At 40.3% G+C, this 27,279-nt stretch overlaps 1 protein-coding gene across 1 annotated transcript; it reads left to right on the top strand.

The window, feature by feature from the left end:
• The first annotated feature begins 10,799 nt into the window (after positions 1-10,799).
• Positions 10,800-13,288, top strand: LOC308682891 (uncharacterized protein). Its single transcript, XM_081352862.1, has 4 exons — positions 10,800-10,906; positions 12,857-12,983; positions 13,067-13,134; positions 13,222-13,288. Exons 1-4 carry the CDS (start codon positions 10,828-10,830, stop codon positions 13,242-13,244), a joined length of 297 nt encoding a protein of 98 aa, XP_081208988.1. The 5' UTR covers positions 10,800-10,827; the 3' UTR covers positions 13,245-13,288.
• Positions 13,289-27,279: the final 13,991 nt, after the last annotated feature.

Raw genomic sequence — 27,279 nt, 5'->3', positions numbered from 1 at the left:
AACATTCTGTCATTCTTTATTCATCCTCGTGTCATTACAAATCAGAATTACTTTCTCTCTTCTGTGAGTAATGATACTTTTTCTTTTGAGTCCTTTTTGAGTTTGAAAGTTTCAGTCTCCATTGACTGTAATTGAATGGGGAAAAAACAGATCAGCATACTGATAGTTTGCCAATTATAAGAGAATTTTCATTTTTGGGTGAAATATTTCTCTACATACTACATATATATTGTGTTTCAGTAATAGAATGTGCGCCATCTAGTGGAGAACAGCATTAATGCACAGAGAAGGCCATGCAATTAATCAGCCGAATTGAGTGTACCCCTATGGGAATACTCCCTTGGTGCAGTCGGGCGGGGCTACACGTGTCGCTCCGCCCACCCCAAATTAATTGGTTTATTTTACAGCAATCTAATTGGCCAAGACATATTCAAGCCTGAGCATGCGCATTCCTTTATGTACTATTTTGTGAATTATTTTGCCGTATTAAAGGTGCTCTAAGCGATGTCACACGTTTTTTAGGTCAAACATTTTTTTGTCATATACAGCAAAAACATCTCCTCACTATCCGCTAGCTGCCTGTCCCCTGAACACACTGTAAAAAAACGCGGTCTCTGTAGAAACCCCAGGCTCCACAAACGGCAAGAAAAACAAACTGGGCTAACCCGCACCACGAAACATAAACTGCTCCAGCCAATAACCGACAAGAAGGATTTGGGGGTGGGGTTTGGGGAGTTAGTGCGCGGATGAGGAGGGGGGAGGGTCTAGCTAGCCTCCGTTTTTTTTGACAATACTTCAAATGTCAACAAGAAGTGACGTCACCCAACATCACTTAGAGCACCTTTGACATCAGGTATTAAAAATCGTATTATTTACTGATCATCCCCCGCATTGTGTGTTCATGTTATAATCTGCGTCTACGGGATAAACATAGTTTCAAATATTAACACTTGCATATAGCTGTAGCCTAACTATTAAAAAAATCACTGCTGTAAATCTGTGCAATATAACAGTAGCCTACTTCAAAAAAAAAATTAAATACCCTGCAGAGAATATGAATATTTATTACTTAAATACGCTCTTGAGCACATAAATAATAATATTTGCTATAGATGACATAATATGTTTTAGTATATTTTTCCCTCCACTTTTCAGCGCTGCAGGGTTTTTAATTCCCATTGTACGCAAAAAAAAAAATGGCCAGGGCTTGTATTATTTGGTAGCCTATTATTGTCTTATTTGCCACGCGTGGTTTAAAATAAAATAAAACACACTTTCAGAACTGTGTCTTACTGAAATACAGTGAATTATCATAATTTGTGTTAAATCCCGAGTTTGTTTTTATTCACTGATCCTGGAAAAATGAAGAAGCATAGATTAATGATGTAAAATTACAGAGCCCAGCTGCATGACATTCGGAAAATATTGTCTACTATCAGCCTAACAGGCTATCTCTCCTTGCAATGCTAGTAATTTAATGCAGTCATGCTCATTGCTCACTTAAACTGGCACTGACTTATCTGATGGGTAAATTAATAAATATAATATAGCTAAATCTCAAACATTGTATCATTTATATCAGCAACATATTTCTTTATATCTCCCAGCCCTGACCTGCTCAATATTAAAGCTTATATTGGCCTATATGATTCTTTGTAAAGCTGCTTTAAAACGATGTGAATTGAACGCTATACGAATAATTTTGACACTTGATATAGACCTAAGTATAGGCTATATAGCCTATATATCATGGCCACGAATGAAGAATTCGTTCCCCAGATTTAGCAGCACGTAGGCTACATTACACGGCGGTCTGCCTGCATGAAGGCATTGTTTGTTTTACAGTAACTTCATCTAACTTATTAAGTTGTATTGACTGTTCACACAACTCGTAATTAAGTTAATCAAAACATTATCCAGTTGATTATTGAAATCGCCATGGTTATCACTTAATATTTCTGTAGTATGGCCAAACAGTGTAGTAGATCATTCATAAACTCGTACATAAAGGAATGCACATGCTCATGCCTCAAGCGCCCACGCCAATAAGATTGCTGTATTATAAACCAATGAAATTGGGGGTGGGCGGAGCGACACGTGTAGCCCCGCCTTAATGTGTCACCCCGCCCCAATCGTCCAGACTGCACTCTGGGGATACTCGACTGGGTTGACAAAGGCAACTGGTGATTACTTGGCCAGCAATTAAACAAATGAAAGATGTTATGGAATTCATAAAACAAAAACAGAAACGAACATGAAGAAAATAACAACTTTGCATTCGTACCGTACACACATCCCATAACAAGACGTTAAAAAATTGGGAAGTTATATTATATTAATGTAACTATGGGCTTAGGTATATTTAATAGACTTAATGACACAGTTCCTCAAAATTACCTTTAAAAAAGGTAGCCTACTCTGGCAGTTCCATGTGACATGGTAGCTTACTTTAATAGGCCCATGGTTCTGAATGTCATTAAAAACGTAATAACGGTACTTGTTTTAGTATTTTCTATCAGTGTTTTGGTACTCTTTGTGGTGAGAAAATGTATTTACCTTGTTCACAAGACGCTGCACGAGCAGGTGTTGAACCTAATACAAATACAGTTTTCATCGCTGACAAAAGGTTGTTTCAGCGGACTTTATCTGGAGATCTTTTTTGTTGTCGGTTTTGAGTTTCGGTTTTACAGAGTGACACGTCGCTCGAAACGATTCAGTACCTGAGCGAGTTGCCCGAAGGAAGCATGCACAAAGGAAGCATGTAGTGGTGTGATTTCACACTAGCTGAAGACACTTGTCAAATTGTTACAAGTTTTATTTTACTTTTGTAATACTGATGTCCTTTAGTTGCATATATAGTGTTTAATTAATATTGTTTTTTTTATTGTATAATGTAATAATATAATACACGTTAAAAGAGTTGATCTATCTGTTTTGATACAGTTACTTAAAGGGGTGGTATAATGCCCTTTTCACAAGATGTAAAATAAATCTCTGATTTCCCCAGAGTTTCATGATTATTAAGTTTTAATAATCCCCACAGATATTTTTATATAGCATGTTAAAGTTGTCACTTTTTGAGGGTTAACAAAAACGCACCGTTTTGTGTCTGGCCCTTTAAATGCAAATATGCTGCTCCTCCCTGTTAGCAGCTCCAATTACCTCACGCAAATGACAGAAACTATTCTGCCTTTTATGTTTAAAAGGAGTCAGACAAAGATGGAGAGACTCAAGAAGAAGTGACAACACGTAGAATGCAACAGGACGTCTCTGAATGGTTAGTTGGTGAATTTATGTAACTGATGTGGAGTTAACTATCTTCAATTAGCATATTCTGTCATGCTAATCTATAAATCACTCATATAGGAACTGTTATGAGATGCACACAGAGTGACTTTCTATTGCATGTGAAAAGACGGATGCTACAGTTTGAGCTGACTCACAAATGTACTGGACTACAACAACTCTTCCTCTTCTCAACATGAACTGCATGTTCACAGGGGCGGGGTTTATGTAAATTTTATGGTTGGTGATGTCACTAACCCAGGAGGAATGTCGTGTAGTCCCTACCAGCCATTTGTTGTAGTCCTTTGTAAGAATTGAGAAATTACAAAATGCCGGACAGTCTGGTTGAAGAGCGACCAGACCCTAAGAGGAGAAAGGACCTCTCTGGAAATTAACATTTGAACTAGCCCTCGTGCACTATCGAGACGAAAGTCTCACCTCGGAGTCATCCTAATCTACATTTCATTCCCTCTTCCCTCACCCCCTCGCTCTCATACTCAGATCACCTGAATTCACCCAAGAAAATGTGTAGTTTAATGTGAATGATTATCACAGAGTATTTTTCATGTTTGGTATCATTTGAAATGTCTCAGTGCGACTGGTACAAATTTCTCATTTCCAAATAAGTAAAACAAGAGGTAATAAGGTTTTTAAGAGTTTAGGGATAACTGACACACAAACGGTCTCCGACCCCCCCAAAAGGTGTAACTTCTGAATGCAAATTTCCATTGTTAGAAGATGTTTCCAAGTGAAAGAGGTCCTGACTATATAATGAAATGCAGCAGGGGATTCGGGGCCTTTCTGTATTTCAGATTAGCCCGTGAGGCTGAGAGTGAGACCTCTCACTCATGCATATTATCTTAATGTTGGGTTGCATCTCTTCTCTTTAATCCAGAGCTTTTGATGTTTTGTATCGATTATCTTTGAATTGATTATGAAATTGGCATGATACATTTACCTGACATAATAAATTGTTACATTTGATTATTCTAACCGTCTTCGACATTATTTTCATTAAAGAGTTAAAAAGAATAGTCAAACATTCGCTCACATTTAATGATGCACAGATATCATTAAAACCTTTTCATTTATGGAGTCAGATGAAATAACGAGAGAATACATATTCAAATGTATTGCAATTAATCAAAAAATACTTTGCCACGAGAAAAGACAGTAACACGTTAAGACCTTCCCTGCTGGTCGGATGCCGGCGTTGGGCCGATCGAGCGTGAGGCTTACACCGTAAAAAACGATTTCTTTAATATCTCCCTTTGCTTTGAACTTTGAGCGTTGTAACTTTGCAGGTGTTGTTTATCCTCAAAAAGCAACATTACACACTAACTAGAGTTAGAAAAGTGAAATCATACTCAACCACCCCTTTAATTCTAATCGTTTTCCTCTGATTAGCTCATTCTTGCAAAAGAACAGTGACACAGCATCATCAGACTAGGGTTACTTGATGTCCCTGTATTTTACACTCCTTTCACATGTCCTGATTTGAGGCTTGACAAATGACAAATTTCAGAGAAACCCTATGACGATACTCTTAAATCATTCCTGTCATCCATGATTTGTCATATCAAATAATTAGAACATACAGCTAATCTTGCTGTGAAGCAACAATTGATATCTGTCTATCCTAAGAAAAAAATAATAATAATTGTGCATGTCATGTTGTAGAATGATTAACTATGGCGTAAGTTATTCCATTCGCTTTATTCATAGGAAGCATGAAGAAAGACAATACTTCCCTTTTTTCTGACATAAAAAGCAGCAGCGGCTCAAGAGCAGTAAACCATTTGTGGAATTTCACAGCACACAAGATCCCTCAGAAATCATGAACATGTACTCAGCATCTCAACGACTGATGGTTATGATTTGTTTGGTTGCGTTCCTGTGTGCGTTTACATCAGGAGGTGAGTATCCTTCTCCTATTCTCCTACATTCTCCACGCAAAAAGTTTAATTAAAAAAAAAAAGATTTTTTATCAAATTGGAAAAATGTTTATGTTAGGCATAAATCTCACTAAATTCTTTTAGACTCATGCTTAAAACAAGAGAAAAAAAGCATTTCCAGTGGGTTAAGAAAAATCTAAGATATGTTCTTAAAAGGTGCATTAAGCAACTTTTCATGTTAAAAATACCCGTTTTTCTAACCCATAGATGCTTAAACAATTGCCTGATGGGCTGAATGAGCCCTTCTCTGATCACTGCGATTGCCTCTATAATCCTGTACAGTAAAATAAATAAGAGGGATTCGGGACTGAATCGACTGGGCGTGATGTCATGCGCGTTCACGCTCACCTGGCTATGTCTGGCTGGTTTGTGTATTCGATTCGATGTATTCATATTTGTGTATTGTGTATAAACTCGACGTAACCGCGTGCACAACTCTGGTTGCAGTTTCGCGTGTCGCCAGAAGGGGACATAGTTCTGCAAAAACTCAGAGACTTGCGCAATGCACCTTTAAGTCTTTATATCTTTCGCAGTTTTGCTTCACATATAAAATGATCTTGTTTTAATGATTCTTACATATTTTAATGGAAAAAAGATTGGCTCTTTTTTTCCCCAAGTGTTAGACTTGAACAGTTTTATTTATACAACCAAACACCATCAATAGCTTTTGAAATCAAACTAAATGGGAAAACATTATTTATGGATGTTTTTCTGTCTGTTTTGCAGTGATCTCTCATGACTCTATTAAGCCACCATGCTGCAAAGAGGATATGCTCACATTAGAAAAACCAACAATCAAAATCACAAAATGTTACATCTTCCCAGCAACAGGCAAATGTGCTGAGGCCGTAGTGTAAGTCAGTCCAGCAACATTCAAAGGAATCTCTTTTTGTCAAAGAGCATTTTATTGTGCCAATATCTGCAGTCTAAATGCATTTCTCCATTTCATCTTTACAGGTTCACTGCTGAAAATAAAATGTACTGCATCGATCCTAAAGCTAAATGGCTCAGTAGAAGGATCAATAATCTAAAAAAGGTTAGAATTTACAGCTTACAATTTTTTTTTTTTTTTTTTTTTTTTTTTTTTTACCAGTGGAATGCGTAAGGAGTAATACAGAACAACTGAACTAAATATAATATGACAACCTCTTCTCGCAAGGTTTATTTATTTTTTTTTATTTATTTTTTTTCTCGCAAGGTTTATACCAACACAATGTACTGTATACTGACATATGTATCATGTAAAGGGCCATTTCCTAACCTGTTTCTCTTCTAATTCAACAGATGGGTGTCATATGTGAAGATTATACTAAATCTAAAATGACACACATGGGGATTTGAACTTGGTCTTCACCAGCCACACTTTTCCGTTTGTGTCAGTCAGTCAAGCTACACTTTAATACACTCTCTTCTACACTGGGAAAAACATGTTGAACATATTTCACAAAGGAAACAATCTGTGGTTTGCTTTCACACTTAGCTGCTGTGCAGTCTAAGTCCGGTTATTCCTTTATCTTTTTATTTATTTTTGAAATATAAATGTCTTAGTTTTATTTATAATGCTTAATTTATAAACCTTTATTTTCTTTTTAGAATTTAATATATTACACAATTGCAAGGAGTACTGCTTTTGTTTGTTCAATGTTTTATTTCTTTTTTAACAAAGAAACATATTTATTTTCCTAATATTATTTCTCTTCTTCTCTAAATTATTACAAATATATCAGTTAAATGTCTTGAAGTGCTTACAAAAGTTTATTGGATTCATTATGAATGTAAACTTTAATAAAAAATATTGTGGAATCATATTTAATACAAGATCACTCATGTCATTTTATTTCTGGAATTCTGCTGATCTTTACCTTTGAACAAAGGCCTGAGGCCTACAACAATGAGAAGTTGTTAGTGACATCTTACAAATTGATTTGAAACCATCAGACCATAGGGAGGGACTTTGTGTGTAATCTGGGTGTAGCGTGTGTTTCTGAAGTAAGCTATACCTGCAGAGATTTAACCCAGAGGTCACAGTAACGGAGATGAACGAACATACACACGCACACACTGCGCACACACACACACTAAAACCCTATGACTGTCAGATGAAACAGCAGAGTCATTCGTTCCATTTCTCTACAACACTCTAATGATGGGAACTGTGCATCATCTTCCACCAGACTAATGACAGTCAAACATGTCTAAGAATGCTCATTTATTTAGTCAGTACTCAGCATCTGAGAACAAACACATTCTCAGATTATGAAGCACGTTTATTTATGACCTCAGAGTCAGAACACGATCATGAAAGCATCGCAGCAAACGTGAAACATCACGACGTACTGTGATTAAATAATGACAGAATTTTCATTGTTTGTGAACTATCACTAACCACTTTTTGTTCTGTGTATCAGGTAATTGTATTATATAGTTTAATATTTTTATTAATATAAATATATATAATATATTAATTTAGTTTTTATATATTTATTTTTTGAAAATGGCCTTTCAGTGGTGGATGTGTTAAACTTTGTTATTAAAGGATGACAGTGTCTTGCATTTCAGAAGTATTTGACAGTTATGGAGAATATTGTGAAATGGAAAACTTGACCCATGCCATCGCACCGACTTGCAAAACTCCCCAACAAACTTCTTAGTTGAAGTAACAGTATGACGTCAGCTCTTTCATATTTTGCTTCATTTAAATGGACAAATGGTCAATGTTACAAGATAAAATATATTTGAATCACTAAATAAAAAAACACTATTGACACACTGTCCTATTGGAATATTAAAAATAACTAGCTTTTTTCAGCATACATTGAATTTGTATTAATTAAATGACTGACAGCAAGGTTTGAAATTAAATATCATCTGAGAAGTTCATCGAAAGGAGATCCCCGATAAAACGTTTACACATATTAATTTAGCAGATGACATTTACACCTACCATGACAGTCTAATATACTGTACAAGGAAAGCCAGATATGGTGACGAAACAGAACAATGATGAAATCATCTACAAAAATAAACGGACAGGATGTGTAGCCCATGCAGTTTAAGTTCCGCTTTATTGACTATTTAAGGTGAACTAGTGAGAGTCTTGAATATATTCTCTCAGACACAAGCAGTGAAAGTTGAAGATCGACTGTGACAATGGAGACACAAAGGATCCTCATGAGGAGTTTGGCTGTTGTGGTTTTTGCATCTGTGATCTGGACTATAAAAGGTAAAGTGCTTGAAACTGTTTGTATATTATTATATCTGATGGAACGGTGCAGAATATTGAGGTTTACCTTGTTCTTCAATCTCAGCAGGTGATAATCAGAAGCTGATCACATGCTGTAAAGTCGTCTCCATAACAAAGTTGACTGATCCTATCATCGGTTTCAGGATGCTAAACCACAGTCCTCCATGTGTGAAGGCCGTCGTGTAAGAATCCCAGTTCTTCTCTAAAGAAAACATGTCATGATTAGAGATCAACAGCATCTGATCCTAGATTTCTGTTTTAACTTTTTCATTCTCTTTAACAGCTTTAAGACTAAACGAGGAGAGTTCTGTCTTGATTGGAGACAACGATGGGTGAAGGAGGAAGTTCAGCTTTTGTAAGTTAAACCCAACAAGTGTAGTGAAACATACCTGAATTTGTAACAACATAATCTTATAAAGTGTTGCATATTTAGCATAGTATTCTTGTATTCAAATTGTTTGTTTGTTATTATTTTACAGCAGAGCTCAAAGAAACAGAAGCCTGACTTCCACGCCTCCACCAGCATCATCTATCAGTAAACTCACTCCTGTGGGAGGATCTTCCCAATCACCTGACAGATCATCAATCATGAATGTCTAAATGCAAACTCATAATGAGAACACATCTTGAAGTAGTTATGAGTTTTAAAAACATTTCTAAAGTTTAGGAGATTTTGCCGTTGTTTTTTGAAAATATTTAACGTGACGGTTAGTAAATTAGGTGTATTTAAATTGAATATTTAAAATGTATGTTGTCAAATACATATGATGTAATTTGACAGTGACAGTTCTTAATTTATTCAGACATTGAATAATAGTGAAACTGTTTTAGAAAACGGTTTAAATAAATGATTAGCTTATATATTATATTTCACATTGAAATATATTTCACTCAATGTACTGGTAATGGACTGTGTTAAGAAGGATGACGCAAGTCTGAGTGAAATTAAGACTGATTTGTATGAGAGCAAACCTGGAAATTTTTGTGTTGATTATGCAAATGAACGAGTGGAATCTGAAACTACAAATAAACTATGATCAGCAACAACTGGTTTTGCTTGTGGTTGATGTTCCTGAATGTGTGCAAGAGGTCTCTGTCAGAAACGATGACACCTTTTCTCTTTAGCATCTTTATTCTTACATTAGCAGTTGGTTGATGACTATGTATGTATCATTCCTTGTCCTTCCTTGTGATACTTATGTACATTTCACCCATAATCAAATGCTAATTTGTATGAATAAGTTGGTACTCTTATTATTGGTATCTTATGAAATTGAGTGTTGACAATGAAAAAGTATTTTTCGATTTTTTTCCACATACTCATATATGTTAATTTAAGTCATTAACATCTTCACAGCTTAATTAAGGAAGGAAGTAAATAAGTAAGTAAACAAACACTAAGCAGTAATAATGGAACAAAAGTTTTAAAAAGTGATTTTTCACTATTATTCTATATTTTATTTTATAACTACATTTTCATGGGTTTAAATACAATATTTTTGTTATAAGAGACAATAAAAACAACTTTATGCATCAAAACTCCTTTCCTTGTAAGCATTTTGAACGTCTCCAGCCCGTTTCCTAATAACCCAACAATCAAACATATTCACCCCTCACACACATTATCACATCCGTCAAAAACTTAGGCTGGCTGTCAGTTTGAATATTAGAACTAAACACATCGACATTACACACTCATGGGCATTTATGTCCTAGGGGTTGATTTTTATTCAAACTAACAGGTTTTTTTTTTTTTTGTCTGTTATAGGTCACATTCAAACTGTCTTAGAAATATTATATTAAACAATACATAATGTGAGATGTGGTAGAAATGAGCGTGTGGTTGAAATGTTTTTGAGGAAAAAAATGGTTGAAGACACACCTAGTTATAGATGAAAAAATTAAAATTACTTCTTGACAAACCATCAATAAATAAATGTCAACAAATCCATTGAGGTAAAGGACATCAAGTGGGGATCAACACATCAGCTTCAAGTTGTGTGTTTTCACCTGCAGAAACATAACCCCTAAACTAAACTCATTAAAGGAACTACGTACAGACCTATTTGTGGTCTGTAATTGCATTTTTTCTAAGAGGGGATATTGGTTTCTCATAAATTATGCTGACGGGTAAAACTGACTGTTTTGTGGGTAAGAGGTGTGAATGCTTGAGAATTGATGATCACTCGATGCAATGCCTTCAAAAGGGTGGTGTTAAGTTTGTGACGCATTATTCCTTCTGACTGCTATTGCACATCTCTTAAAAGACCTCCTCATAATAACAAACATACATAATCATCACCAACTAACTGACCAACACCTGTGATCTGGACACCGAGAGCTATGGCCTGGACTTCTAGATTCATCACCGTCACTGTTCTGGTCATCCTCATTGGATGCTTCACTGGTGCACTGGGCAACTGTAAGTAACTAAACATGCAGCACACAGTCAATGACACTGTTTCTGCTGATTATGAGAAACCTTTGGAAGAACCCTTCATTTGCAGGACATCATAATGCTGTGATCATGAATTTGACTGGTTTGTCACATGCGGTCTGCAGGATACTCTTACTGGTTAGAGATGCAAAGGAAGTCAATATCCTGTCTTGAACAATATCATATAAAAGGATTTGAGTCTAGATAGCTCCTTCAGAACAGAATCTACGTCTTCCTCATCTGGTTTTGTGAATATTTTGAGCAAACATCATGCATCTCTGCTGGAAATTAGCTCTGATGATGATGGTTCTTGTGTGTGTTACTGCGCAGCAAGTCAACTGTAAGTGTTGGGATTTTTTTTATCATTGGATTTGCATTTTTATAAGAGCCTTTGGTAGGCCTGTCGCGATAGTCGATAAGTCGATTAATCGCACGATAAAAAAAATGAGCTCGATAATTTTTCCGGCCGCGATAATTCCATTTGCATGCTTGTTTGTTTTCCTCGTCTCTCTCTCTCTACCAAAGAGACTGGATGACCACTCTCGGTTCTTTAGCGTAGGAGGAGTGAACCCTCTTGTTGTCAGTTGCATGGTCTTTGTGTGGGGAGGCGGCGGCGCGGCACTTGTCAGTCACATGGTCTTTGTGTGGGAAAGGCGGGACTGTTTGCGGCTACTGCCGGGAGAGAGAGAAGACGCTAGTTGTGAGTTGCGACAGCGAGCCCGATCACATGAAAATGCATATCTATACCACGAATGTTATTTCTCGTGCCATTTATACGCCAAAAATAGTTTTTGCGTGCATATGATACGCTCTTTATGGCGTGTAATACGCACGCACTCCTCACCCCTAATCCTAACCAAGTATTTTCAGTGCGTAGCATACACACGCAATAAAGTGCGTCTCCGTCTTCCCGACAGTACACAATCACTTGACAAAGTAACAGGAGGACAAAGTAACAGTGCAAAATTGTGCGATATGGCTTGTTGAGGCTTTTTTTTATTTGTTTACAAAGGTCCTAACTGTCAGTTTTGCCTGTTATGGAATGTATCACCATTTAATAATGTCTAAAGCCTAATGTTTAATATTTTTTGAAGTGCAATTTTGTTTCATTTTATATATTAACAGACATTTATTTTGTTAACAGACACTAAGAGTCCATTGCTTTCATTGTTTTTGGTTGTTTTGTTCATTTTTTTGGATATTTAAAATGTTTTCCGTTTTCAATGTTTAATATTCTTTAGAAATAAAAGTTTATAGATCGTTGAAAAGGTGTACCTGCATTATTATGCCATTATAATTATATTAAATGAAAATGGTCTCAGAACGACAATATTATCGTTTATCGCGATAATTTCTTGGACAATTTATCGTCCAGCAAAATTTGTTATCGTGACAGGCCTAGCCTTTGGTACTGATTATTATGGATTTACTGATTTTAATGAACTTTTTTATATATATTTATACTCAGATTTTGCATTTATGATCCATTTAAATCAAACCAACCTGCTTTCATAATCCAAAGGCATAGTCCACCCAAAGATGAAAATTCTGTCATCATTTACTCATCCTCATGTTGTCGACTTTCTTTCTTCTGCGGACGACAAAAGAAGATATTTTAATGAGAGTTAGAAGCTAAACAGTTTCTGTTTAAAAATACAATAGAAGTCAATGGGACATTTTTCAAAATATTGTTTTGTTCAGCAGAAGAAAAAAAATGCACACATGTTTGGAACATCAGGGAATTTTCATTTTTGGGTGGACTAACTCTCTAATGATGGTGAATCCATTACTATAGATTGTGTTTAGCTATAGCACAGTTTTGTTTTCTTTGATGGAGCCCTTATCAAGATCAAGATCATCTTGTTTTCACACATACTGTATACAGTACGCACAGTACAAGTGCTTTGGAGATTTCAATCTCTGTCTCTCTTTCAGATCGTCGGCCCACTAGAGTTGGAGTGACTTGCTGTAAGGAAGTGTCGAAGGGAAGAATCCCTCCTGAAGTTAAACTGATTGGATACAGGCATCAGAATGCTCTGAGTCCGTGTGTGGATGCTATAGTGTAAGCTCTCTCTACACACATTTCACAGTTTTATATGCCTGATATTGTGTTCATTTCAGTGGTACTGTATATCTGTCCTGCAGATTCTACACAGAGAAAGACAAGTACTGCTCTGATCCAACAGCGCGCTGGATTCAATTCAGACTGAAAGGTACGGCCCTAAATTAAAATGACATCTTAATATGATGCTTATGTATTGATAAAAAAAACACTTATAATGTGATTATCTTTCCTTCAGGTCTGAAGGAGATTGAGGACTGAGCCAATGGAGGCCTAAAGATGCCACAAATCTATCTATATCAATCCATCTATATATATATAAAAAAAAAGAGAATATATATTATGTAAGTTTATTTAATCAAAAAAGCACCATTAGATACCCTTTTAGCTTATGTGAATGTTCAAAAGATGTTTCACTTAATTGCTTTGTTTGATCTGCTTTAAAATTAAAATGCACTTTTGAAAAAAAAAATTAAACTGCTTATTCTTTCACACAAACATCCAGCCTTTTCTCTGTAACAGTTTGGACTGTATTTAATTATATTTAAGCTGAATCATTAAATAAATAGTTCACCAAAATAGGAACATTCTGTCATTCTTTACTCATCCTCGAGAAATCAGAATTACAAATCAGAATTACTTTCTTCTGTGAGTAATGATACTTTTCCTTTTTGAGTTTGAAAGTTTCAGTCTCCATTGACTGTAATTGAATGGGGGAAAAACAGATCAGCATACTGATAGTTTGCCAATTATAAGAGAATTTTCGTTTTTGGGTGAAATATTTCTCGACATAGCCTACTAAATATACAGGGTGGGCCATTTATATGGATACACCGTAATAACATGGGAATGGTAGGTGATATTAAAGTCCTGTTTGTGGCACATTAGTATATGTCATGGTCACCACCCATCTTGAGGAGTTTGCCCCCTCACATATACTAATGTGCCACAAACAGGACTTTAATATCACCAACCATTCCCATGTCATTACGGTGTATCCATATAAATGGCCCACCCTGTATTTTGTGTTTCAGTAATAGAATGTGCGCCATCTAGTGGAGAACAGCATTAATGCACAGAGAAGGCCATGCAATTAATCAGCTGAATTGGGTGTAGTACCCCTATAGGAATACCCCTTTGGTGCAGTCTGGACGATGGGGCGGGGCGACACATGTTGCTCCACCCACCCCCAAATTAATTGGTTTATTTTACAACAATCTTATTGGCCTAGACCAGAGGTGGGCAAACTTTTTGGCTCAAGGGCCACACGGGGTTTTAAAATTTGACAGAGGGCCGGCCCAGTAGCAGATTATGAAACACGATCTCATGAAAGTGCGTATCTATACCACGAATTTGATTTATCGTGCCATTTATACGGCAAAAATGTTTTTTTTTTTTTTTTCGTGCATAGGCTATAGGCTACGCACTGTAAACCCCTTGGTAGGATTAGGGGTGCGGAGTGCGTGCCTATTACACGCCATAAAGTGCGTATCATATGCACGCGAAAACTGCGTATCATAAGCACTTCAAATAGGCTACAATTAGTGGTATTCGCACTTTCATAAGATCGGGCTGAGCAAACTCATTTGTGGCAACGTCTGCACGAAATTGACTGCGGGAATGTGAGAGACAGCATTCTGACAATACATTTTTTATACTAGATATTATACTTTTTTATACTAGTTATGTTTTGAGGTTAATTTTTAATTAGTCAGATGTTAGATAATTATAGCCTATACTTTTTAAATATTGTTTATCCTTATTATTATTTAATGGGCCTAACAGTAAATTAGAAACAAAACACCTGCAAGTGTAACTTACACTTAGAAGAGTAAAAATGACAGAAGGTTACGTTAATTCAACTTTGTTAAATACAATACAATACATCCACAAATCCAGAGGAGCAAAGAAACTAAATAGCAGACAAATCAAAGGAAAAACTACAGAGGCGTGCAAGCGGTTACCAAACATTTTTTTCTCTGTGAGTTTCCAAAAAAGGAAAAAACATTAACGTGCAACAAGTCTATGCGCTTAAGGCGCTGTCTGTTTGGTTTCCATGGTGACGCGTCATCGCTTGTTACGTGACACACACACACACCGCAGCCACAACAGCGCTAAATGAATGATAATCTGCTTTTATGTCATTTTTCCTTTTTTACATTTGTTAGCTATGGCATGAAATATCTGATATTCCGATTGTCAAATATATGCAACGCAATATGTATATATATAACGCAAAGTATCCACCTTATTCTGCTCTAAACAATGGGCGCTGCCAGAGCCATAGAGATGGCTCTCTATGGCTCTGGGCGCTGCCATAACGACGACTCCGGTTCCCTACTTCCGGTTCGTAGCGCTTGACCTGTACTAGTAGCGAGAGAAGTTCAGTTTTAACGCTAACCACTCTAAACGTTTACTTTATTGAATGTATCTGATACATGGGCATTATCTCCTTCTTATCTTATGCTCGAAACACTCAGTTTCTAAAAAGTTTGAAATCTTCTTTGAATTGTTAAAACAAATAACAACAGCACATGAGGAGCTTGAACTCATTCTCTCGCTGCTAGTACAGGTCAAGCGCTATGAACGGAAGTAGGCAACCGGAGTCGTTGTCATGGCAGCGCGCATTGTTTAGACTGAGCAGAATAAGGTGGATTGCAAGAAAAAGGCACAATGAACGCGATTTTAAGACATTTTTTTAAATACTCGACGGGCCGGATTAAACAGCCTAACAGGCCGTATGTGGCCCGCGGGCCGTAGTTTGCCCACCCCTGGCCTAGACCCACGGTTGTCAAACTGGGGTACGTGGACTGATTTCAGGGGATACACGAAAAAAGATCTAAGGTCGGCGACACACTGGCTGGGTGGCGTGAACGTCTCAGCTGCGTGGCGTGTCCGTTTTTATTTCGGCTCCCATGTTAACAGGTTAGAGTTTGCACACTGCCTGCGTGACACACGCTTCTCAGGCGCGGCTCGAGCCGCACGGAAAACTACTCGGTTACTATCGTAACCTCAGTTCCCTGAGATAGGGAATGAGTATTGCGTAGCTATACGCAGTGGGGGGGAAACTCCTTTTCCTCGATTTACTGAAGCTTTTATTTAAAACGCATTTGCAGCTGCACAGCTAGCACATTGAGCGTGGCTCGCTCATAGGCTGTGCTGCAGCAACTGCTTAAACCAATGGCGCGGGCGCCTCAGACAGGCCACCAATGAACAACATTGTACGTCAGAGCTCCCAAAGGGGGCGTGGCCTTAGTCTATATCAGAGCCCCGCATTCGCCATTATAGCAGGTTCTACGACTGAAGCGACAACTCATCAGGTTACTATAGTGCGGCCGGCTACGCAATACTTGTTCCCTATCTCAGGGAACTGAGGTTACGATAGTAACCGAGTAGTTCCCTTTCGAACGGTCACTTCGTATTGCGTAGCTATACGCAGTGGGGACGCCATGCAAAACGCCGCACCAACAGTAACTGGTTGCCACTGAACTCAGGACCCCTGAGCTCAACAAGTCCGAACCATATAAAATATATTTATATATCTAGACCAGACACCGTCGGGCCTTATAAAATATTAGGGCTGACTTCTAATAGTCGAGGATTCGACGATTCGATTCGGAGAGGTCTGATTCGACTATGAACCTCATAGTCGAATACATGGGTGTCAGTTTGGTTTGAAATGTGCTGGGGACAGAGACGCATTCGCATTTTCAGAAGGGCTGGGTACCATTTTTATTTTTATTTTTTCAGGTCATGTTTTAAAAGACGATGTCCTGTAGCTTACTAATGTAAATAAATAAAAATGTATTCAAAAATCTGCTTCACATTTTCAGCAGGGCTGCGGAGCGGCTGTGAGTTGACTCCACACGGTTCTCATGTGCGTTAAAAGCTTTACATGGTTTAATGTACCTAAACAATGATTACCAAATTCCCCTCTCATGTTGCTCCACATAACCACTTAAAATGATAAAAAAAATCGAACCCAGAGTCCAATTATAATGGACGTTATCTGATATTAAGCGTTTCTGCTTCACATTTTCAGCAGGGCTGCGGAGCGGCTGTGAGTTGACTCCACACAGTTCTCATGTGCGTTAAAAAGCTGACTCCACACGGTTCTCATGTGCGTTAAAAAGCTTTACGTTGTTTAATGTACCTAAACAAGATTACCAAATTTCCCTCTCATATTGCTCCTCATAAAATGGTCAAAAAATCGAACCCAGAGTCCAATTATTATGGACGTTATCTGATATTAAGCGTTTCTGCTTCACATTTTCAGCAGGGCAGCGGAGCGGCTGTGAGTTGACTCCACGCGGTTCTCATGGGCGTGAAAAAGCTTTACGTGATTTAATGTACCTAAACAACCATCACCAAATTTCTCTCTCATATTGCTCCTCATGTTTATGAAATGTTATGATATATGTGTGATATATATGTGTTTTTTAGCTCTTTTGTTTGAAATGGAAAAAATCTAGCTGCTATCTAAAAAAAAAAAAGAAAAAAAAAAAGGTTCGACTATCAGTCGACTACGGCAAAATCTAACGAATCAGATTCGACTATGAAAATCCTTAGTCGAAAACAGCCCTATAAAATATATATGTCAGTATCAATACCAACCCAATATACTAATGAACCCGGACACCGTCGGGGCTATTTAGTAAATTAGAAATTAACCAGCAAGCGGGTTTTATATATATGTGAATGATTATGCACAGTACACTGTAGAGAAGACCGGGCACTGCCGGGTCTTCATCATACTGAAAGCACCTTCGCATGCAGAGAAGGAACTTCCATATTATAGAATTTCATAAATGTGGAAGGCGAGGACCAGCCGGCCGCATCACAAATATCCTGAATAGGAAAACCAGATGACCAAGCCCACGAAGAAGCCATGCCTCTAGTCGAATGGGCTTTAATACCTATGGGGCAAACCTGACCCATTGAAGTATAAGCCATAGATATAGCATCCACAATCCATCTAGACAGCCTTTGCTTGGTGACTGGATCGCCTTTGGATCGGCCACCAAAGCAGACAAATAGCTGTTCTGACTGCCTGAAAGATGCAGAACGCTCCAGATAAATTCTCAGTGCCCTGACAGGACACAGAAGATTCACCTCCCCATCTTCGGCAGAGGGGGGAAGGGCTAATAACGTAATGACCTGTGCTTTAAACGGAGTTGAAAGCACTTTAGGCACATAACCATGCCTGGGTTTGAGAACGACCTTAGAGTCACCTGGGCCAAACTCCAAACATGAAGGGCTCACAGAGAGCGCCTGCAGATCCCCTACTCGCTTGATAGATGCCAGTGCCAGCAGGAAAGCAGTCTTTAGCGAGAGAGGTTTCAAATCAACCGACTGTAGCGGTTCAAATGGTGGGCCCTTTAAGGCCCCTAAGACCCTGGAGAGGTCCCATAGGGGCACAGAAGGGGGCCTGGAGGGGTTAATCCTCCTAGCACCCTTCAAAAACCGCACCACCAAATCATCCCTTCCTATCGACTGGCCAGCTATCGGGGCATGATGCGCTGCAATAGCTGCCACATACACTTTGAGCGTGGACGGGGAGCGGCCCGCATCCAACAGCTCCTGCAGGAAGGATAATATTGTATCTACCTCACATGACTCTGGGTCCAGACAGTTTTTCGAGCACCAGCTGGAAAACACTGACCATTTCAAAGCATATAGGCGCCTAGTAGACAGGGCCCTGGCTTCGGAGATAGTGTTTAGGACCTTCCTTGGAAGGTCCCCGGGTACCCGTTTAGGGGCCACACATGGAGGGCCCATAAATCGGGACGCGGATGCCATATCGTTCCTTTCGCCTGGGAGAGGAGGTCTTTCCTCGTCGGAACAGGCCAAGGGACTGTGTCTGATAACTGAATCAGCTCCGGAAACCACGGTCTGGATCTCCAGAGAGGGGCCACCAGCAGGACTGGGCACCCGCTCTCCCTGACCCTCTTTATGACTTGTGGAATCATCGAGACAGGGGGAAAAGCATATAGGGGGCAATTGGGCCAACGATGGGTCAACGCATCCCTGCTCTTCGAGAAGAACATCTTGCAATGAGTGTTGGATCTCGAGGCAAAAAGGTCTATTTCGGCCTCTCCGAACACACTCCATATCAGACGAACCGTCTGAGGGTTTAGGGACCACTCGCCTGGGGGAGTGTTGCCCCGTGAGAGCATATCCGCGCCCAGATTCTGAACGCCCGGGATATGCATTGCTCTCAAAGAGCGCAGATTGCTCTGTGCCCATATAAGGAGTTCTCTCGCTAGGGCATACAGGCTGCCTGACCTGATGCCGCCCTGGCGATTTATATAGGCCACCACTGACATGTTGTCCGTGCGGACCAGGATATGGTGGCCTTTTAGGTTTGTTAGTAATGCTTTCAGGGCCAAACCAACCGCTTTCATTTCCAGACAGTTGATGTGTAAGCTCTGCTCCGTGCTCGACCAGAGGCCGGAGACAGGCTTGCCCTCGTGCAGAGCACCCCAACCTAGGTTGGATGCATCTGTAAACACTACTTTCCTTCTGGAAACTACTCCCATGGTCACACCCTTGATGTACCAGTCCTGAGCTCGCCAGGGAATCAGGGCTCTTATACAACCGTAATTCACCATGATGCGCAGGCTGCCGGACTGCCATGCATAGGTTGGCACACGGCGTTTCAGCCAGTGTTGCAGCGGGCGCATGCACAGTAATCCCATACAGAGTACTGGCGATGCTGCTGCCATGAGGCCGAGAAGTTTCTGAAATTTTTTCAGGGGCGCGCGCTCTCGCGCTCTGAACGAGGCTGCTAGCGTCTGCACTGCGAGCGCGCGCTCTCGTGTGAGCCGCGCTGTCATCTCCACTGAGTCTAAAACTGTGCCCAGAAAAACTACAGTCTGGCTGGGTGTCAGTTTGCTTTTGGCAACATTGATTGTGAGACCCAGGCATTTCAAATGGCCGAGAATCAAATCTCTGTGAGCTACCAGCTCTGCTCTCGATTGTGCTAGCACCAGCCAGTCGTCGAGATAATTCAGCACGCGCACTCCCTGATGTCTCAGGGGATAGAGCGCTGCCTCCATACACTTTGTGAATGTACGGGGTGCCAGGGACAGGCCGAAGGGCAGGACCGTGTACTGATAGGCTTGACCCTCGAAGGCGAATCTCAAAAATGGCCTGTGATGAGGGTTTATCTGAATATGAAAGTACGCGTCTTTCAGATCCATTGTTACAAACCAGTCTCCCGGGCGAATTTGCGCTAGGATGTGTTTGATAGTCAACATTTTGAACGGCCGTCTCATGAGAGCTTTGTTCAAATGTCTCAAATCTAGTATGGGTCTGAGACCGCCGTCTTTTTTCGGAATTAGAAAATAACGGCTGTAAAACCCTGAATATGTTTGCGCTGGAGGGATTAATTCTATCGCCCCTTTTGCTAACAAATTCTGTACTTCGGCGCGAAGCACGTGACCCACGCTGCTTCTCACTGAAGACTCGACTACCGCCTGAAATTTTGGGGGTCTGCGAGCGAATTGGAGCGAGTAACCTCGCTTTATAATGTTTATGACCCAACTCGACACACTTGCCAGGCCTGCACCCGTGTGGCTAGGGATTGAACCACTGAATGGGATGAGTCGCCTACACTGTGGGGACTCTCTACCTTTACATTGTGATTTGTGCACATATCGAATGTTTGAGTGACTGTACCAACTTTTGCTTGTGGGGAAGTCATTCTTACAACATGGAGGGGGCCACCTAGTGTAGGGGGACCGTGAAACCATGGGTTGTGTTTGTGAAACATGCTCTTTTTGTGCTTTATTTGGGTCGCCGTGAAAATGGCGTTTGTTTGTAGAGGCGCGCTCACTGCTGCGGGCCTGTTTACAATAATAAAATCCCCAGCCGCCTGAACTAAACAGGGAGCTGTGGGAAGTATAGCGGGTCTTTTTGAGGGTGGTCCGGCTAGTGCGAGACACGAGCCCTCTCGCTTCATCCTTGCTAGGATGACTTCGGCGGAACCGGTTCACTCACACCGCTGGGCCGCGGGCCTTGGCACCGGGGCATCGGGTAGCGCTTTGTCGGTCTCGGCTGGCGGAAGGTATCAGCCGCAGGGCGGGGCTGAGATACCTGCTTTGCCGGTCTGACCGGTTGCGGCGAAGAGGCTGGCTTGGTCTTGGACGCCGAGCTAGAGCGTTTCGGCAGGAAGTGTCGCATTGCCTGGGACGCCTTCTGTGCCTCGGTGAATCTCTCCGAAAACCCTTTGACTGCCGGGCCGAAGAGGCCGGAGCTGGACACGGGGGCGTCGAGGAAACGTGTCTTGTCCGTCTCCCTGATCTCCGTCAGATTCAGCCAAAGGTGGCGCTCTAGCACTACCAAGCTAGCCATACTCTTACCTATGGCCTGTGCTGTAGGCTTCGTAGCACGCAAGGCTAGGTCCGTAGCGCTCCTCAGATCGCTGAAGGCTTCCGGATCCGGGCCAGTCTCATCCATGGACTGGAGGAGCTTGGCCTGGTAAACTTGAAGCACGGCCATGGTGTGTAGAGCTGATGCAGCCTGGCCAGAGGCGGAATACGCGCGTCCGGCGAGGGCTGATGTAGCTCTACACGGCTTGTTGGGGTGGGTAGCTCTAGCTCGCCAGCTAGCCGCCGTGTTCGGGCACAAATGAGCTGCCACAGCCTCCTCGAGGGGCGGCAAAGACTCATAGCCCTTTTCCGCTGCACCGTCCACTGAAGAGAGTGTCGCAGAAACCGATGAACCCACCCGTGCTGAGTAGGGTGCTCGCCACGCCTTAGTCAGCTCCTCCTGGACCTCGGGAAAAAATGGCGCTGGTTTGTGACGTGGGGCCTGTTGGCGCCCCGAGAGAAACCAGCCATCCAGCCGACTACGGGGCGGCTCCTCGGGCGAGGCCCACTCGAGGTCGAGGTCCGTGACAGCCTTAGTCAGGATCCGAAGCATTTCGGCGTCGGAGTTAGTCCTGGTCGCTGAAAAACTGCCTGATGCCTCAGAAGCTTTGGCGGGGTCGAGAGAGCCCGGCCATTCCTCCTCAGACGCAGTAATCGACAGGCTGTCGTCGTGTTCGCCCGATCCTCCGAAGGAGACAAGGCCCGCCACGTGGTGGGGGGGGGGCGCAGGTCTCCCTCGAAGAAAACCGGTGAGGGCGTCGTCTCTGGAGATGGCGAGGTACGCGGGGACACGGCCGGCGTGCTTTCGCTTATCTCCATGGTCTCGGGGGGCCTTTGGCTGCGGCGCTTCTTCTTCCGCGGCTTAAGTAGTGCCGGGAAGGGAAGGGCGGGTGACGCGGCATCGCCGTCTCGTAAGAGAGCTAGCCGGGTGCGCAGCACGGAGATCGGCATGCTTTCGCAGGCCTCACATCCGCCGGCGGAGAGCGCATTTTCCGCGTGGGCAGCTCCCAGGCAGGAAATGCAGCTCGCGTGTCCATCAGCCTCGTGCAGCTTGAGTCCGCACGTGGCGCAGGATGAAACAGGCATAATTAAAAGGATATGATCGTCGTCGTCGCCGGATAGCCACAGGTGAGACGGCGTCAGGGGGAAAACGGCTTGAGTGCGTAGTCCGCTGAAAATGCTCGCTCAGGCTGAAGGGCTTGTACTACGGCGAAGCTTGCAGTATCGGTCAGAGACATGCAGTTGTCGCTGAAGGAGTGAAATCTGCTATAATGGCGAATGCGGGGCTCTGATATAGACTAAGGCCACGCCCCCTTTGGGAGCTCTGACGTACAATGTTGTTCATTGGTGAACTGTCTGAGGCGCCCGCGCCATTGGTTTAAGCAGTTGCTGCAGCACAGCCTATGAGCGAGCCACGCTCAATGTGCTAGCTGTGCAGCTGCAAATGCGTTTTAAATAAAAGCTTCAGTAAATCGAGGAAAAGGAGTTTCCCCCCCACTGCGTATAGCTACGCAATACGAAGTGACCGTTCGAAAGGGAACGCGTGCATGCTAGAAATAGAACCGATGCCTATTTTTCAGGCGACACGCAAGCGTGTTGGAAGCGTTTCCAGGCAAAATAGAATAGGAAAAGATGTTTATATGTCATTTTGACACGAATACATATTAATAAATGTCATTTTGATGTTTGAAAGTGTCTAGGGTTTGACATAAATGCAAATATAAATGTAATGTAAAAAAATATTATCGATTTTCAAATACTGCACCTATCAATACAGAACGAAATATATTCTATAGCCTATTTTGCCGTCAACATATATAACATATAAACATCTTTTCCTACTCTATTTTGCCTGGAAACACTTCCAACACGCTTGCGTGTCGCCTGAAAAATAGGCGTCGGTTCTATTTCTTAAGACCAAGTATAGGTACAGACTGTTTGTGGAAAATGATCTAAGACTGAAACTGTCCCCAATTCGGCCTAACATCGCTGCATTATGTAAGAACATCCAGGCACATCCCTGACATTGATTAAACTGGTGATGTGGATGGAGAGGTGGTAGGCCTATTCTGTGTGGTTTACTACAATTTAGTTTACCGTTTACTATTTAGTTTACTTTTGTTAATGTGTTCTCTTTTTTATTATTATTTTACAGCAGAGAAGTTAACAAAATAAACAATGTTATCATATGTGAAAAGCAATACTTATCAGTATGTGAAAAGTTAACAATAGCTTTAATGAGATGTTGGATATGTGTTGTAGGCCTATTGTGTGTGAGATTTGGTGCATATCTGTTTAAAATCATTATATTCAGCACATTTGTATCATATGTTGACTTTTGATGAGATTGGTATCATATGTTTATGATTCTATTCACTATACTCGACAAAATTGATAAAAATAAATTTATCATAAATAATTGACATATATGTAATATTACATATCATTGATAAAATTAATAAATAATAATAAATGGGGTTTGGGGGGTTAGTGCGCAGATGAGGAGAGGGAGGGTCTAGCTAGCCTCCGTTTTGTTTGACAATACTTTAAACGTCAACAAGAAGTGACGTCACCCAACATTACTTAGAGCACCTTTAAGGGACTATTAAATGCTAACTCTAATCGTATCTTGTTATCGGTTTACCATGGTAATTTTAGTTAAGATCTATTGGCTAATGTTTTATTGTACTTAAGACACAGAATAGATGAAGTTATTGTTTAAAAATGAACGCTTGGTGAAAGCACCTCAGTGTACCTCAGGCTAATAGAGCTGTTTTACATTAACGCGTCATTCACTTGGCTTCTTCATATTTCCATCAGGATCGGTGGATCAGCTCAAACTTGGAATTTTACGCAAATTATGATAACTCACTGTATTAAAGACAGACATCGGACAAACACGAACGTAAGCAGCTGATTTTAAAGCAGGACCGTTTTTTGTTGTTGAACGAGATTTGTTCTTCAATGCTTGCATTTTTTGGCACAAAGTGCAAATAAAATGTTTAATGGCAAACTCATTTTCCTTGTTGTTTACCTGTTAATGAAATATGAGGGCCAGCCAGGGCCTATACTGGTTCTGTATAGGCCTATGTTATAGTTTTTAAAGGTTCCTGTTTTCTAATAGGCTGTCAGCCGGTTAACATATAGGCCTTCTACGACTATCTGTGACTGTGACATCAGGTATTAAAAATCTAATTATTTACTGATCATTGTGTGTTCATGTTATAATCTGCATCTACGGGATAAACATAGTTTCAAATATTAAAGGTATAGCGGAGGATTTTTTACTTCCGGGTGGATCACCTATACTATTGGTCCTCCTAATTGTCAATCATTCTGGTGAATCAATCAAACTTTTCAAAAAGTGGAGAGGGCGGGTCTTATCTAAAATTCGGAAAGATCCTCCGCTATACCTTTAACACTCGCATATAGCCTAACTATTAAAAAAATCACTGCTGTAAATCTGTGCAATATAACAGTAGCCTACTTCAAAAAAAGAATTAAATACCCAGCAGAGAATATTAATATTTATTACTTAAATACGCTCTTGAGCACATAAATAATAATATTTGCTATAGATCGACATAATATGTTTTAGTATATTTTTTTCCCCCCACTTTTCAGCGCTGCAGGGTTTTTAATTCCCATTGTGTGCAAAAAAAAAAATGGCCAGGGCTTGCATACTTTGGTAGCCTATTATTGTCTTATTTGCCACACGTGGTTTAAAATAAAATAAAACACACTTTCAGAACTGTGTCTTACTGAAATACAGTGAATTATCATCATTTGTGTAAAATCCCGAGTTTGTTTTTATTCAATGATCCTAATGGAAAAATGAAGAAGCATAGATTAATGATGTAAAATTACAGAGCCCAGCTGCATGACATTCGGAAAATATTGTCTACTATCAGCCTAACAGGCTATCTCTCCTTGCAATGCTAGTAATTTAATGCAGTCATGCTCATTGCTCACTTAAAGTGGCACTGACTTATCTGATGGGTAAATTAATAAATATAATATAGCTGATACATTGTATCATTTATATCAGCAACATATTTCTTTATATCTCCCAGCCCTGACCTGCTCAATATTAAAGCTTATATTGGCCTATATGATTTTTTGTAAAGCTGCTTTAAAACGATGTGAATTGAGCGCTATACAAAGAATTTTGACACTTGATATAGACCTAAGTATAGGCTATATAGCCTATATATCATGGCCACGAATGAAGAATAAATTAAGTTAATCAAAACATTATCCAGTTGATTATTGAAATCGCCATGGTTATCACTTAATATTTCTGTAGGATGGCCAAACAGTGTAGTAGATCATTCATTAACTCGTACATAAAGGAATGCACATGCCTCAAGCGTCCACGCCAATAAGATTGCTGTATTATAAACCAATGAACTTGGGGGTGGGCGGAGCGACACGTGTAGCCCCGCCTTAATGTGTAGCCCCGCCCCAATCGTCCAGACTGCACTCTGGGGATACTCGATTGGGTTGACAAAGTCAACCGGTGATTACTTGGCCAGCAGGTAAACAAATGAAAGATGTTATGGAATTCATAAAACAGAAACGAACATGAAGCAAATAACAACTTTGCATTCGTACGGTACACACATCCCCAAACAAGACATTAAAAAATTGGGAAGTTATATTATATTAATGTAACTATGGGCTTAGGTATCTTTAAAAGACTTCTTAATGACACAGTTCCTCAAAATTACCTTTAAAAAAGGTAGCCTACTCTGGCAGCCTACTTTAATAGGCCCATGGTTCTGAATGTCATTAAAAACATAATAACACTGTACTTGTAGTATTTTCTATCAGTGTTTTGGTACTCTTTGTGGTGAGAAAATGTATTTACCTCGTTCACAAGACACTGCACGAGCAGGTGTTGAACCTAATACAAATACAGTTTTCATCGCTGACAAAAGGTTGTTTCAGCGGACTTTATCTGGAGATCTTTTTTGTTGTCAGTTTTGAGTTACGGTTTTACAGAGTGACACGTCGCTTGCAAACGCCTGAGCGAGTTGCCCGAAGGAAGCATGCACAAAGGAAGCATGTTGTGATTTCACACTAGCTGAAGACACTTGTCAAATTGTTATAAGTTTTATTTTACTTTTGTAATACTGATGTCCTTTAGTTGCATATATAGTGTTTAATTAATATTGTTTTTTTTATTGTATAATGTAATAATATAATACACGTTCAAAGAGTTGATCTATCTGTTTTGATACAGTTACTTAAAGGGGTGGTATAATGCCCTTTGCACAAGATGTAAAATAAATCTCTGATTTCCCCAGAGTGTGTGTGTGTGTGTGTGTGTGTGTGTGTGTGTGTGTGTGTGTGTGTGTGTGTGTGTGTGTGTGTGTGTGTGTGTGTGTGTGTGTGTGTGTGAAGTTTTAGCTCAAAATACCCCACAGATATTTTTATATAGCATGTTAAAGGGGTGGTTGAGTGTGATTTCACTTTTCTAACTTTAGTTAGTGTGTAATGTTGCTGTTTGAGTATAAACAACATCTGCAAAGTTACAACGCTCAAAGTTCAAAGCAAAGGAAGATATTTGCTTTTAAAGAAAAAGACTACAACAAACGGCTGGTTGGGACTACATGACATTCCTCTCGGGTTAGTGACATCACTAACCCTAGAATTTACATAAACCCCGCCCCCGGGAACACGCAGTCCATGTTGAGAAGAGGGAAAAGTTGTTGTATAAGGGTACATTTGTGAGTCAGCTCAAACTTTAGCATCCATCTTTTCACATGCAATAGAAAGTCACTCTGTGTGCATCTCACAACAGTTAATATATGAGCAATTTATAGATTTATCATGACAGAATATCCTAATTGAAGATAGTTAACTCCACATCAGCAACATAAATTCATCAACTAACCATTCAGAGACGTCCTGTTGCATTC

Source organism: Scardinius erythrophthalmus, assembly GCF_964197995.2.
Source record: "Scardinius erythrophthalmus genome assembly, chromosome: 22".
NCBI lineage: Eukaryota > Metazoa > Chordata > Actinopteri > Cypriniformes > Leuciscidae > Scardinius > Scardinius erythrophthalmus.
This window is presented reverse-complemented; position numbering and strand designations above follow the sequence as displayed.

Bases quoted from the DNA above. Each gene is read 5' to 3' on its own strand.
- LOC308682891 (XM_081352862.1), top strand. From the start codon at position 10,828: ATGGCCTGGACTTCTAGATTCATCACCGTCACTGTTCTGGTCATCCTC. The intron at 12,984-13,066 runs GTAAGCTCTCTC...TCTGTCCTGCAG, and splicing joins CCGTGTGTGGATGCTATAGT to ATTCTACACAGAGAAAGACA. The intron at 13,135-13,221 runs GTACGGCCCTAA...TCTTTCCTTCAG, and splicing joins GATTCAATTCAGACTGAAAG to GTCTGAAGGAGATTGAGGAC.